General features: G+C 39.8%; 1 protein-coding gene across 4 annotated transcripts; it reads right to left on the bottom strand.

Moving 5' to 3' along the window:
• Positions 1-4,162: 4,162 nt before the first annotated feature.
• LOC306880208 (akirin-2-like) lies at positions 4,163-12,702 on the bottom strand. Of its 4 annotated transcripts, none has more exons than XM_079433572.1 (5): positions 12,040-12,573; positions 8,204-8,347; positions 5,321-5,470; positions 5,173-5,244; positions 4,163-4,738 (listed from the first exon to the last, which is right to left on the bottom strand). In XM_079433572.1, the coding sequence occupies exons 1-5, from the start codon at positions 12,239-12,241 to the stop codon at positions 4,728-4,730; spliced, it is 579 nt and encodes a 192-aa protein (XP_079289698.1). In that variant the 5' UTR covers positions 12,242-12,573; the 3' UTR covers positions 4,163-4,727. The 4 variants fall into 4 exon arrangements, with proteins under 4 accessions (XP_079289698.1, XP_079289700.1, XP_079289699.1 ...); XM_079433574.1 differs by having other exon boundaries at positions 4,169-4,738; positions 12,064-12,702; XM_079433573.1 differs by having other exon boundaries at positions 4,169-4,738; positions 8,201-8,347; positions 12,064-12,573.
• Between the last annotated feature and the right edge of the window lie 1,568 nt (positions 12,703-14,270).

Below are 14,270 nucleotides of genomic sequence, written 5' to 3'. Positions count from 1 at the left end.
GTTCCTTTAAATGCTAATGAGCTCTGCTGACCCCGCCTCTTTCTTCTGTTGGGTGACGAGCCTTTCTCATGAGACTGTTTACTTTAGCCGTGGAACTGGCTAACTAGGACATTATTAGGGAAGGCGATTTGCAAAGACTCATAAAAGAACCTTACACACTTCTTCTGTAGGTGAGGCTGGATCACGAATGATTCGCGCAAACATAGCTGCATTTAGGCAGATCGGAGGATGCATTCCCTTCAAAAACAAACATTAATCCACTGGCGGACTGATGACAGATCACGCAGGGCGGGTCTAAGGTTAAACGCTGCTGTCAATCAACAATCGTGGGAGGGGCCTGGGTCTGTGTGACATCACTCTGCCAAGAATCTGAGAACGGCTTGATTTGAGAAAGGGGATATTATTCATAGGAATTAAAAAAGCACTGGGTGGACTTTTATCATTATAGTGTGGATGTGTGCAAACAATGCCAACACATTTCAGTTCAAACAACATGTAAAAGTGAATTTTGCATCCAATGACCCCTTTAAATCATGTTAAACGTTTTAGAAAGTCCTGCAAGTACATGCATTGATTAACTTTTTAACTTTATTCTAATTTTTTGAGATGTACCTGTAGATACACCTTTACAATCAATACTTGGGAATAAAAATCTAGATGAAAGGAGTTACAGGAAATTACACAACTGGGCTGTATTCTCATTGAAGGTGTGGTTTAGGGTTTTGAGGAAATTACAATTAGAAAAACAGTCTGGGGTATTAAAGTGGATAGTATATGACCCAGATCCTGAACCCGGATGAGAGATTTAACAAGCAATGGGTCTGGAGACGAATATCAGCTCTAATGGAAATGGATTGAGTTTCCAGGCCATGTCTGACTGATTTGGATTAGAAAAGCAGTATTTTATACTTGCAGGGATATACTTGTTAGGGATTATTTTAATAAAAAGTCAAATGTATAATAATGAGTGATGATACTTTGATCACAACATTTATTAATGCATATTTAAAAGAGGACAATAAGAAGTTGGTATCAATATTATATGGGCATATACAAACCACTAAAACACATTCGTAAAACAGGAATGGGAGAAAGAATCAGACTCTCAAATAACAGAGAAAGACTGGACACATATACAGTGCTCTCCATAAGTATTGGAGCAGTGAAGACAAAATTGCTCTGTTGGCTGTGGAGTCAAGACATATACAAATATGATTAAAAGATGAATATGAGACAAAACTACAGAATGTCACATTTTATTATTAGCCGTTTCAACACATACATGTTTTCCCAAATAAAAAGAACAGCACTTGTAGAGTTCATCCCACTATCTGATGTGAGCATAAGTATTGGGACAGTTGAACATAAGGCAGATATTAAAGATTAAAAGCTATTATTTAGTTGCAGATCTCTTGCACACAATCACAGCAGTGAGTCTGTGACCCATAGACATCACCAGACTCTTGCTCTCATCCTTTGAAATACTTTTCCCAGCCTTTAATGCAGACAATCCCAGTTGTTGTTTGTTTTGGGGAGTTTCTGCCTTTACTCTCCTCTTCAGCTGCTGAAATTCATGTTCAATCAGATTTAAATCTGGAGATTGACTTGGGCAATCTAACACTTTCCATTTCTTTGCCCTTTCACAGCTTTTATGATTTGTCTGTCATCAACTACTGTTGTTTTCTCAGCCGATCAGGTAGTTGTTGGTTGCTGGTGGTTTCCAAACTCTTGATTTCTCCATGCCCTTTGTTTTTGCTAGAGCTCTATCTGACTTCCTCTTTTCTTTTAGCATCCAAATTGCTTGCTTTTCTCTCAAAGTCAGCTCCCTCGTCTTCATCCTGGTTTGTGTGTCATCATCGAATGCAGAAGTAATGGATATAACTGATACGACACATTCCCTGCTTTTAATATCTGAAGAATTAATGCAACAGGACACAGCTGATCACTTAGAAAGACCTGTGAGGCAACTGCTCCAATACTTATGCTCACATCAGATAGAGGGATGAACTCTAAAAGTGCTGAACTTCTTGGCTGGTAAAACATCTATGTGTTGAATCGGCTAATAATAAAATGTGACATTCTGTAGTTTTGTCTCATATTCATCTTTTAATCATATTTGTAAATGTCTTGACTCCACAGCCAACAGAGCAATTTTGTCTTTACTGCTCCAATACTTATGGAGGGCACTGTATGTGTTACACAGGCAAACACAACAAACTCAAGATCCTCATGAGAGTTTGGATGAAAAGATTTAATAAGACTCTTTATATTCTCCCAAATTAACAGCAATAGGCAGGTGAACAGAGTCTGGGCCTTTGTTGGAGGCAATGTGGAACCTCAATGGCTAACAATGTATGAAGTCTTGGGATAAATGGATTGTGTACATACCATTGAGGATAAGTGTAATACTGTACTCCAAAGAATGTATGGAAACTGTAGTATCACCAGGTTCTTCCAGACACCTGTGAGAGGTATATATATATATATATATATGATCTTTATTCATATATATATATATATCTTTATATATCTTTATCTGTTAATCTGTGAGAAGATTTAGTGAGCGATTCAGAGTAAGACCGTCTGATCTCATCCTGTCATCTCTCTTAAGATGAATTGCTATCCTTTTCCCTCGTTAGATTTAGATTGTAGAATTATAGAATTTCATTATAAAAAATAGTAATTTGATGAGGACAGCACTGCTTCTTTAACAGCATTTTTACAATAAGATCTACAATTCTTCTGTCATAATGATTAATAAAGTCTAAATGTGGCATTTTACAAGTAGCAAAAATATATTAAAATAGCATTAAAATAACTAGATCAATTTGTAAATAAGCTTTTTTATTTTAGATCATGCACACATTGACTCTTAATCATATGGCTAATATGTAGAAAACAGCTCAGTTCAAGAAATAGTTTAACATGAAAATTAACTGAACGTGTTCATCCTCAGCTCATCCCAGATATAGATGAGTTTGTCTCTTCATCAGGTTTGGAGAAATGTCTCAGAATGAGTCCAAACAGCTGATAAAACATCACAATAATCCACAGCACTGCAGTCCATCAGTTAACATCTGGAGAAGACTAAAGCTCAAACACATCCATCAAGACGTTTTTAACTCAAATATGAGTTCATAATCCATAAAAGGCTTCCTCCAGTGAAAAGTGTTCTGGTCTGAATCAGGAGAGAAATCTGCAGATCAAGCAGCGTTTACAAGACAGCTCTAAACAAGCATGTGGCTGGACTTTGATGTGAGAGGAGATGCACTTTTTCACTGGAGGAAGCGTTATTATGGATTATGGACTCCAATACATCTTAATGGATTTGTTTCTTACAAACACGTCGCTTTTGGCTTCGCAAGGCGTTAGCGGATGAAAATATTCTGTCATATTTTTATAAACTGTTTTTATGAACACATTCAGTTCTAAATTGTAAACTATATTTCAAAACGCTGACGTTGAACAAAAAGTCAAGTAAATTGCATTCCTGGATATTGCGGTTGTTTGTTGAACATTTTGTCTCTATATGTTTTCATTATACTTATGAAATATTTCATGTACATTTTAGTTGTATTATATTACCATCTTAGAGATAAAACATACTTTGTATATTAATTATAAAAGTATTAGTATCAATATACTAAAAAACGACTGGTTCCTGTATGGACAGAGAGACTATTACAACTAAAGGCTGGTTTGAAGTCCAGGTAAAGTCAAAGAGAAGACTTCTGGACACTAAAAAGGGTCGGAGCTCTTAATGCTGAATTCTCCAAGTGCACCAGATGAATGCATTTAACTTTAAACATGTCATATTTTCTCCCAGGAGTGCATGACCCCAGACTGCCCTGCAGGGTCCAGCAGACACGGTCTAACACAATCCTGCAGGAAACACTGGGTTTAATCGCCAGCAATAGTTCATTCTGCATTAATCAGTAAAGACGGAATGAAAGATCCTCTGCAACTGTTCTACATCGCACCAGACCCAATGAAACGTCCCGAGCCCCAGTGCTCAAGTGTGTTTCTTCAGTTCATCTATTCAGTGTCACTTGCTGTCGTTTTTGTCCGTTTAGGCACTGACTGGTTAACCGAGGCTCAATCTCGTACAGGAAACCCAAATCCTGATCTAAAGTGCACTTAACAGTTCAAGAAAGAAGGAGCACCAGTTATGTAAACATTTTATTTGTATACTTTCCCAACATAAGTCATTTAAACTACAGGAGCAGTAAAACCATAATGCAGAGGAAAGGGAAAAAAGAAATAAACAAAAATAAATACAAAGCATGAAAACAGACTCCAATCAAAATAAATGCTGTATTTGATTTGTACATGAAAACTCCAGATGAAAGGCAGGATGTATTTACACAAAGCTATGAACAGAAGTCTCCCTCACACACCGTCTCACTTTTATCATGGCCATCCACGTCATTTGCAGCGAATAAAAGGCATTTTACAAAATCAAACATAAAAAAAGACGAGGATGAAATGACAGGTGACTGTATAAAAGGCATGGTCAAAGCCTAATAAATATCCAGGGTTCAGTAAGAGACACAAGAGCCAGTGATTGGAGTAATAGTTGCAGGAAGCACTGAGCCGCTGCAGAGAGAGAGTGGTTACGCACTGACAGAAGCCTGACACAAGCTCTGTGTCCAGCGGGGAAAGATGCGATTGGCACTGCTGGAGACCCAGAGTGTCTGGAGCTCATCACACCGGCAGAGATCCACCGCTCAGGACACATCTGCAGAACAACAGCAGTCATGAGCCAAACACACCCCGCTATTTACTGCTTTAAAACAATTCTCTTCCGCTCAGCAAGGCTGCATTTAACAATACAAAAACCGTAATATTGGGAAATATTATTACAATTTTAAAGAACTGTTTTGTATGTGATTGTCTGTTACAATGTAATTGATTACTGCGATCAAAGTTGAACTTTCAGCATCATTACTCCAGTCTTTTTTTGTCTTTAGCCAATCACAAACCTGATTCAAGAAGGGGGTCTCAAAACAACAAAAAGCCCATTTTGGCCATTTAATTTACGTAATGGTGAAAACATTGGCTAAATACACGTGGGGAAAAAAACGTGTTCGGTATTGTGTTCTGTTTCGGCCAAGAAAACCTCATTTGGGTGCATCCCTAATCGACACACGCACAAGACGAGCGCATACGTACAGCTGGCCGGCTGCTCCCCGAACCGCCTCATCAACTGGTCGTGGGTGAACTTCACGAAAGCATCGTACTGTTCTGCAAAGACAAGAAGAAAAGGACTCCATCAAACACAGGCCTCCACAGGACAGCAGATGTGTTTGGGGACAGATACCTGCGAGTTTGGTGGTCAGGATCTCGTCGTACTCCTCGCGCACCTTCTCCTCGCGCTCCTTCAGCAGACGCTCGCAGATCATGCCCACCTGCTTCAGCGTGAACAGCGGCTGCTCGCGTCGGGAGGGGGACGCCGATCCAGAGGACGCGCCTGGAACACACAGCAAGAGCACCAGTGAAGCCGCCTGACCGCATCTCATCACACAGATCTGCCCATGCACTGAAGCAGCATCAAAGAGCTTGAGTGACAGGCGATCTGACCAATCAGAGCAGGAGAGTAGATTCACTTCAGTGGAAATGGTGTGTATTGACCGCGGAAATAAAACACGTTCTGATGTTCATTCATATTAGAATATTTATTGATTGAATTTCTTAGAAAAAATACAAAATTTGAATTCTAGTCTGTCGGTATGTTGTCAGTTTCCTCTTTGATTCGCGATGTATTGACTCTTTTGTACATTTTAAAGCTAAATTCATCCGGTGCACTTTGAGAGCTCAACATTAAGAGCTCTAGCTTCTAACTGATGTTCTGCACAAAGACACAAGTCAGTCAATTGTACCTTAACTTTAACCCTCTTTTTAGTTGTGACAGTGTCTTAGTCTTTTAGGAAGCCAAACCATTAGAATGTAATAATTTTATATCATTGGTTTATTACTATTCCTCTGACAGTAATAGCCATCTACTGTAAAGCAATTACATTGCAACAAATTAAAATTAATATTTCATAGGTTTATTATTTTTGCTTTACAGCAGGGAAATTACAATACTTTTGCTTTGAAATGTGCAGCAAAAACAGACTTGATAAAAGATTTAAGCCATATTTTGCTTTCGGTTTCAGTTTATTTGACAGATACTTTGCCAAAGCAATGGAGCAAAACACACCATTAATGAATTTTATATTATAATGAGAAGTTTAAATATATTTTGTTTATTATGAAAAAAAAGTTTGGATCAAATCAGGGCAGGACAACATGACGCGGTGGCCGCTTCACAGCTACAGACAGGGGCCCGTCGAGACCCAGCAGGAGCCACACAGATGTGAGGAGCAGTGCAGGGTTTGGTATACTGGCTGTACCTGGCAGGAGTGTTGCTTTCGTCAACGGAAATTAGGACTAAATATCGTCGTCAACGAACCTTTATCATGTGACGAAATGAGATGAGACGCAGCGTAAACGCTGGTCATGTGACCATAATTAAATATATAATGCAATATTGTTGACGAATAAAAAAATGAGACAATGTGTTTTGCAAAATAAAAGCTATGCTAAAATGTCTCTTCATTTTCGTTGACCAAAACGAGACGAAACGTTATAATGTTATTTTGTCTCGTGTAGTCGCGTTATTATTATTATTTTGCAGTATTTCTGTTTCCTGTGTCTCACTTCAGGAGCTGCATCACTTCCTCAAGCCCCACTCGTGCCATTATTTAGAAGACGACAACAAATGTTAACATGTTTGGTTGGTAAAATAAATGTTGTAAATTCAAATCAGAGCGTCTTCCTTGCCTGGCATGGATGTATTCTGTAAGGTAACAATAATATAATAAGATAACCTTGTTTGAAATGGGTTTGGCTAAAAGAAAATGTTGGTTTGGTCTATACTACTAGCCGTGCAGTGGTGGGCCGTCAGGGGAAGCAGGGCCTTCTCTGCCCCCTTTAGCTATCATTTTCATTTGTGTAATGTCCACTAAATTGCCTATGATTAGTTTAGTTGAGGTTGAACTGGAATATCCTACATAAAGTGCTACCCTTTTGTTGAAAGACGTCACATCTGATTTGTTACGAGCATTAGTGACAGAATCATCAGCCAATCAAATTTTGACGTTCAATGACAGCCCGGCCTCTGGGTCCAGCTACGTGCCCAGTGCTACCCCCAGCGTTAGACCCTCTTTATTCAGGGATTTCTAAGGTACGAACATGAAAGTAAACGAAAAGAAAATGACCGCTGCAGTCATCGGCGCCTACACCAGCTCGTTGCAGATCTACTAAAATAGTATTTTTCAAGGCGCTCTTTTGCAGACAAAAGAGAATAACTGAGAAAGGAAGACCTACACCCGAAGTGAATTCGCTAACAAAGGCCAGCAAAGGTTTTATGCGCCATTTCAACGATTGCAACTATGAGTGGCTAACAGCTAGCACCGAGCACAAGTTACTTTGTTGGCTGTGTTTACTTTTAAATCAGAGTAAAGGATCATGGAATGACAGACCCATGGACTTTATTTACAAGTGACAGGTGAGTGCTTTATTATTTGATGAGTATTGTATCATGCACATTGTTATGGAGGTGTAGGTGATGCGTTGATAATACTGTGGTGTGGTGTGTGGATGTCCAGCATTTGTACAGTTTTGCTGCTTCGTCATTTTAGAGTGGCATGAATGTGCAGTGACCTGTGTATTGGTGGATTACTTTTACTGACCATGTAGGGAAATGTACTCTGCATTTAACACAACCCAATCTAGCCTACTATTAAAATAGTTGATCAGCTGTCATTGTTTGTTGAGAGCCTGTGTGCAGCATAATATGTGCATTATATGCATACAGCTGCGTTAGCTGTAACAGATGTGTAAGATGTGTACATGTAGTTTACAGTTGCTTACTGAAGGCCCTGACTGAAACCCCACGGTACGCCACTGCTACTAGGTACTTATACTATATTATACTACAAAGAGACTAAAATGCTATTTTTATTGACTAAAACTAGACTAAATGTCATGGATAATTCTGACTAAAATAAGACTAAAATGCTCAGACTTTTAGTTGACAAACTTGACTAGACTTAAAAGAGTATGAACGTGACTAAAACTAATAAAAACTAAAATGACAGCTTCACACAAAGCCTAGAGTAAAGCTCAAATTAAAACCGGCCTCCACAAACAGCACTACCTGGCAGTGTGGCTGTGCTGCTGATGGAGGAGTGTGGCTGAGAGTCGAGGGGGCAGCAGGAGTCTGTCTGCTGGAAGCTGCTCTCCAGATGTCTCCTCTTCTGCATGCGCTTGTACTCCTGCTTGATGTTGCTCAGGATTTGCTCTGGAAGACAGAAGTAAAGCATCAGTAACAAACCTTCTACAGTCACATGAGCACAAGTAGGGCTGGGATATTCTCAAGCTGTTTATACCAGTTTGTCCAAAAGTAACATGATTGTTTCCAAACCGCCTGATACGACTGACTTTAATCAGAACAGTGATAGTGATTAATCAGAATAAATCCATTCTTATTTCAGATTCTGAAAGTACCATTTAATAAACTTTGCAATCCAGCGCAAACAATTCTTTAAGAAACTACTAACTGCCTTGACCAGATTCCTCTTGAGTTATGGGCTCTGCACATCTCCCTCATCTGACACCTGATTCAGATCATCAGCTCCATGAACTGAACTGTGTTAGAGAAGGGAGACATGCAAAACATGCCGAGCGAGGGTCCCAGGATCAGGGCCCTGCTTCACATCCAGTGGCCAACGGCTGTTATAAAGCTAATATAATTTGATGTATTTTAATTAAAGAAATCTGACATCATTTCAAAATGGATTGAAAAAATAAATGTGTAAAATAAACTTGTACTTTAGATGACAAAGTATTTTAAAAAAAAATTAATATTTCATAAAAATATAATTAAAAAGGAAGTAAGCGCAGTAACTAACAGGGCAGTTTGTGTGCACTGGGAATCATATTCTCAAATAAAGGCAACACTGATTTTACACACAGTGGAAAAGACATGAGTATAGCAGAGGGCAAACGGATAAAGCGCAGCATAGTTTGAAATCGTCGCTCACGCTTCTCAGCGATGACGAACTCTCCTGCCGTCCGTATTCAATCCTGACCGTCACACAGAGAACACGCAGCATAAACATGACACGTCACAAGATCTCACAGCTGGATTCAACTACGTTTGTGAAATTACATGTTCATTAGTCACTCAAACATTTGTTTAAATGATATAAATGCAGATTTGCTGAAGGCAAACGTGAAAGTATTATAATATTTGCCGTTCTATTACTAATAATATAAAAGCAATCATTATAGTACTTTTTTGTATACATTAATTACTTTAACAGTTCTGATTATTATCCAGACTTCTATCCGTATTAGACAGAACTGTTAAATGTGGACAGTGAACGAGGAGAATATGAGCGCTGTGTGCTCAGACGCTGCCGCTCTCAGCGCCGTCACAATAAACGTCCCGCCACATCAGCCAAACTTATCGGCCGATGACGATATGTGAAGCACGCCAAATATCAGCCGAGGCAATATATCGGTCAACCACTACACCTGGTAAAGATGTGTTTGGTGCACACAGGGTCTCAAATGTTTGTCCTCTTCGGACCATTCCCATGCATCGGTCTTCCAGCGTAAAGGCCTTTCCACACGGAGCGCGAAACGAATCTCGCACGCAACGACGCGCTGGAATAAAACAACAGACCGCCAACATTCGAGCACCAAAAATGCAGATGTTTTTTTTTTCGTTCAGTTTCACGAAGCGAACACACGGCTGTGCAATAAGCTTTGAGCTAGGATCACGTGACCGGAGCAGCTGCTGTTGCACGAAAGGATGAGAACGGTGGCGCCGTTCCGAAAACAAACAACGAAGAAGAGTCTCCTGGATAAGAGTTCTTGTTATCGCTGGTATTTGAGAACAGATTTATTCTCACAAGCGCTTCATACAGAATATCATTTCTAATAATTATCCACCGAATCATACGGTCTGTTTTCTTGCGAGTCAGACCGTTCCCTCTCTAGATCTCCCGTATTTAAAAAATCTATTTAAATCGAGTTTTACATTTTTTCTACACATGAAATCAAAGAGACATGATATATTTTCTGTATGTGTTTTGTATGCAGCTCATGGTATTTTTTTTATAGCAATGCCTGTTTATGACAAATATTAGCAGTGTAGTGTTATTAAACAGATGTGTCTGGTTATTATAGAATAAAAATCAACTATAAATCACAATCAGAAGTTATTACAAGCACTCAATGATGGTTTAAAGTGGGTAAGCAAATACATTAATAATTAAATACATTTTCAAGTGTAGTTTGATGCTAATTATATTTTAGGATGTAGCCTATTCTTGTAAGCATTATAGATAGCTTGTGTTTCTGGTGTAGAACCAAACTTTGTTTCTTCATTTAGATGTTAAATCCATATCTGAGGAAGAATACATTGCTGGTCGGCGCCACCTAGCGTGCGCGTGAAATAGCAGAAGGCGAACATTCGTTTCACGCGCGGTGTGAAATAGGGAAATACATCACAAGCGATTGTCGTGCGCATCTCGTCTGTAAAGCCGGTTCTGTGATTATTAATAAACCTCCATCACCTGCTTTCAAATGGAGCGGCATTTAATACACAGCGCTGTAGTTCACTGTTGCGCTCCGAACCACCTGCGATACTGAACGTGATAGCCCTAGTGTGAAAGCATCGTGCTCAGTGTGGAAAGGCCTTCATTGGTATTCATGGGCCGCACTCGGGGCTCCAGCCGACTCTGCTGCATGATACTGTGGAAGAGCACGGCTGGCCAATCAGCAGGAAGGGCCGTTTAATTCCCGCCCGGTGTACAAATTCAATATTCAAGTTGTTTATTCATTTTTCTAGCCCTGAATGAAAAATGAAAATTGAAGCCGAATTGTCATTTTTTGTAAGAATATTACATCAAAAAACGAATGATACACGTATTCATGTCATTTAGGCCTACTTCAGGAAATCCGTCAATGTCCACAGCTCGTTAGTTTCAGAGAAATGAAGAGCATTTCATTAAATATTAGGCTATATTCTCATATTTTACTTTAGCTGTTACTGATGCGTCTAATGTGTTCAAATAAATTGTTATGAAACCAGTTATGACAGCTACTGTGTAAATGAATATATTTAAACAACAAATAGTAATTTTATAATTAAGTTAATTTGAAAACTGCATTATGCGCAATTTACATGTTTGCGTACAATAAACCACTGTCTAATATCAAAAAAAGCTATTTTATGTGTTTAAATTTTTCAGAACCGGGGTACGCATCATGTTCCTATTAGAAGGAAAACAGGTTTGGATATAAATGCTTGAGCTCATTTAATTCTACTCCGTTGACGTCATTGACTGTGGCAACATCTTCAGAAATTTACATGATTTACTTCACATCACTGTCACCATCACATCATTAGCAGTGCGTCATCATCGGAGTGGGCGGGGCTAACGTGTTCTGTGGGCGTGGTTTGCTCGAGTACAAGCGGCTCTGTGATTGGAGAATTCCTAACAGAATCATGGGAAATGTAGTTAGTTTTCACATTAAACACGATTACTAAAAAACAATTATGTTGAAATAATGAAGGCTTCATAAAAAGCACATACCATCGATCAACGAGCTCATAAACACATCTGTCCTACAAGGTTTATAAGTAATCTCTACACATCAGCTTCCTCGGGGAGAAAAGCAACGGTGCTTGTACTTCCGGAAGCCTCGTGCTGTTCAAACAATACGATGATAACCGAGCGGAGACGAGCAAAATAACGAGACAAGCCTAGTGGTTATTACATTTCCAGCTCTCTGTAACGATTCAGAAACACCCCCAGTTCATTACAATTTGAGAATAAACTTTCCATTTCGACCCGATTATTGTAATATGAGTGTAGCTCAGAGAGCTCACACAGGGTTCCGTCTATACATATAGCCGAGCGTTTTCTCCTGATGTGACGCGTTTACACGCTAGAGCTGGTGCAGTGGAGCTCGACACACCTGTGCTGAGGGCTGAGGACACACCTGTGGTGAGGGCTGAGGACACTCTGCCGAAGGGCGACGGCTCCATGCGCAGGTATTTCTGAGGAGAGGCGCCGGAGCTGGACGGAGACAGGGGCGCACATCTCCTCCTCTTCGGAGACGCCGGGCTCATCAGAGGATCGAAATCCATAGTCCTTTTAAGAGTGGCTCCACAAGCCATTTTATCGAGGGTTGTGTGTGATTAAAAAGGGAAATAATCCGCGCGAACAGCGAGAGACCCCTGCTAGTCACGGTCCTGCTCTGATCTCAAGGGAGCGTCACTCGATCGCGTCGTTTTTATTTAAATTCTGCGTTGCGCTCGCGGCCTAAACCTCGGCTGAGGACACATAAACGCGCAGAAGCGGCGAGAAACGCAGGTGTGCTGTCGATGCTCCTCAGGAAAGCGCCGATGATTTCGGATTGCGCCGAGATCGCGTCAGACGCCTCTTCAGTGAGCGCTAGCCGGCTAACAAATATGGCGTGGAAACAAAACATTTGACGAAGCCGCTTCTCTGCGCATGCGCGGAGGCTTTCGGGAGAAGCCGGTACTTGTAGTTTTCTCGAGATTCTTCCCCGTACGCGGGTCCTGTCAAGACCGCACAGGACAACTACAAAACCCACAAAACCCCGCTCGCAGTTCTCTCGAATGAAGCCGCTCATTGGTTGATTTGGATTGTTTGTGGATTTGAAAAAAGCCCCAAAATATCTCCTCCCATCAACTCGGAAGAGCTCAAACAACATGTACATTAATAGGTCAAACAACTTTACTGATATAGCGCTCCCTCTCATAAAACCTGAAAGAACAGATGCATACACTGCTCTTCTTTTCATTATAATACATTTCAAAACAGCATGGGCACCTACAGCTTTCCTTTCATTTAAGGCCCATTACATATATATATATATATAACTTTCCCCTTTTGGTCATGCACTCTTCATTTACTAACTGCTTAAAACTGAAAACTAACTAAAACTAGCTTCTTTTTTCTATTATATATTTGTTTTCTTTTTATTTACTATACAATTAACAAAAAAAGGCCTCTAACAATAGCTTGCTCTATTCTCTTTCTATTCTATCTGTTTTCTTTTTATTATATAATTAAAAAAGAAACCCTTATGTGTAACTAAGACGTCATAGCGCTTGCATATCATCGCTCTTTTGTTGGTTTTGATTGCTTCTGTTGTCCTCATTTGTAAGTCGCTTTGGATAAAAGCATCTGCTAAATGACTAAATGTAAATGTAATATTGCTATGTTTTCACGTTCCAGTCATACCAATCTCCACAGTTTTTAAGTATGATCATTAGTTTTCTCTCATCACACAAAACATATAAATTGGTCATCATTTATTCAGCCTCATATCAACGCAGACCTGCTTTCTTTCTTCTGTGTAACATATATTCAAGATATTTTGATGAAGAACTTACTTGACTTACATGACTGTTTGTACAGTATGAATGAAATCCTGGACTGCTGCCTGTGATCCGGGCCTCGTGGGACTTATAGGGTCCACGGGGAGCACGCATATGTGCTGCGATATCTGTTTATTAGCAGTGCAGGTCAGCACTTAGGCTATAAAAGGGCTCATTCCCTTATAATATCACAAAATTCAGGATGAAAAAGATACATAATGCCTGCTTCTCAGTTCATTGTTGATAATAATGAAACTGTGCAAGAATGTTGACCTGTGTCTTGTTCTCAGGACCGGATGGGTCTCAGATCTTTTGGTGATAGTGTTATACGGTGAGATTGGACAAGGACTGTCCACTGAAAGCTTGTAAAACTAATTAGACGGTTTACAAAAAAACTAAAGAAAACCTAGTGCCTTCAATCTCAGAACACATTTTTTGTCTTATATTTCCTAATGAACTCCAGAAAGGTCAATTCCTGCTTGTTTTCTGCCATTTGTCCCGTGGATTTGAGGTAGGCTACACTTCAAGATGTGCAGAGTGAAGGACCGAAATGAAGGCTGGCTTTCAAGAATCCTCCAAAATGATACGGCCTACACACCCTATTCCTATATTCCTATTGATATCAATGGATGTGCAGCGTAAACTCCTCAAACCCACAGAGTTAATGGCCCTCAGCCCTAAAGAAAGAGACCTGAGCAAGTTCAACAGAGTTACAGAAAATTACAGGTCGGTAAGTTTGATCAGGGCTTGAGATAAACTCAAAATTGGTCTTTGACTACTTGAAGTTTTGTTCGATGAA

Source organism: Barbus barbus (genome assembly GCF_936440315.1).
Source record: "Barbus barbus genome assembly, chromosome: 14".
Lineage (NCBI taxonomy): Eukaryota > Metazoa > Chordata > Actinopteri > Cypriniformes > Cyprinidae > Barbus > Barbus barbus.
The sequence above is the reverse complement of the archived record's forward strand: the minus strand, read 5'-3'. Positions and strand labels throughout refer to the sequence as shown.

Excerpts from the sequence above, each read along its gene's own strand:
- LOC306880208 (XM_079433571.1), bottom strand. The coding sequence starts at position 12,241 with ATGGCTTGTGGAGCCACTCTTAAAAGGACTATGGATTTCGATCCTCTG. Across the intron at positions 8,348-12,039 it reads GTCCTCAGCCCTCAGCACAG|AGCAAATCCTGAGCAACATC; the intron begins GTGTGTCGAGCT and ends TCTGTCTTCCAG. Across the intron at positions 5,471-8,200 it reads CACAGCCACACTGCCAGGTA|GCGCGTCCTCTGGATCGGCG; the intron begins GTGCTGTTTGTG and ends TGTGTGTTCCAG.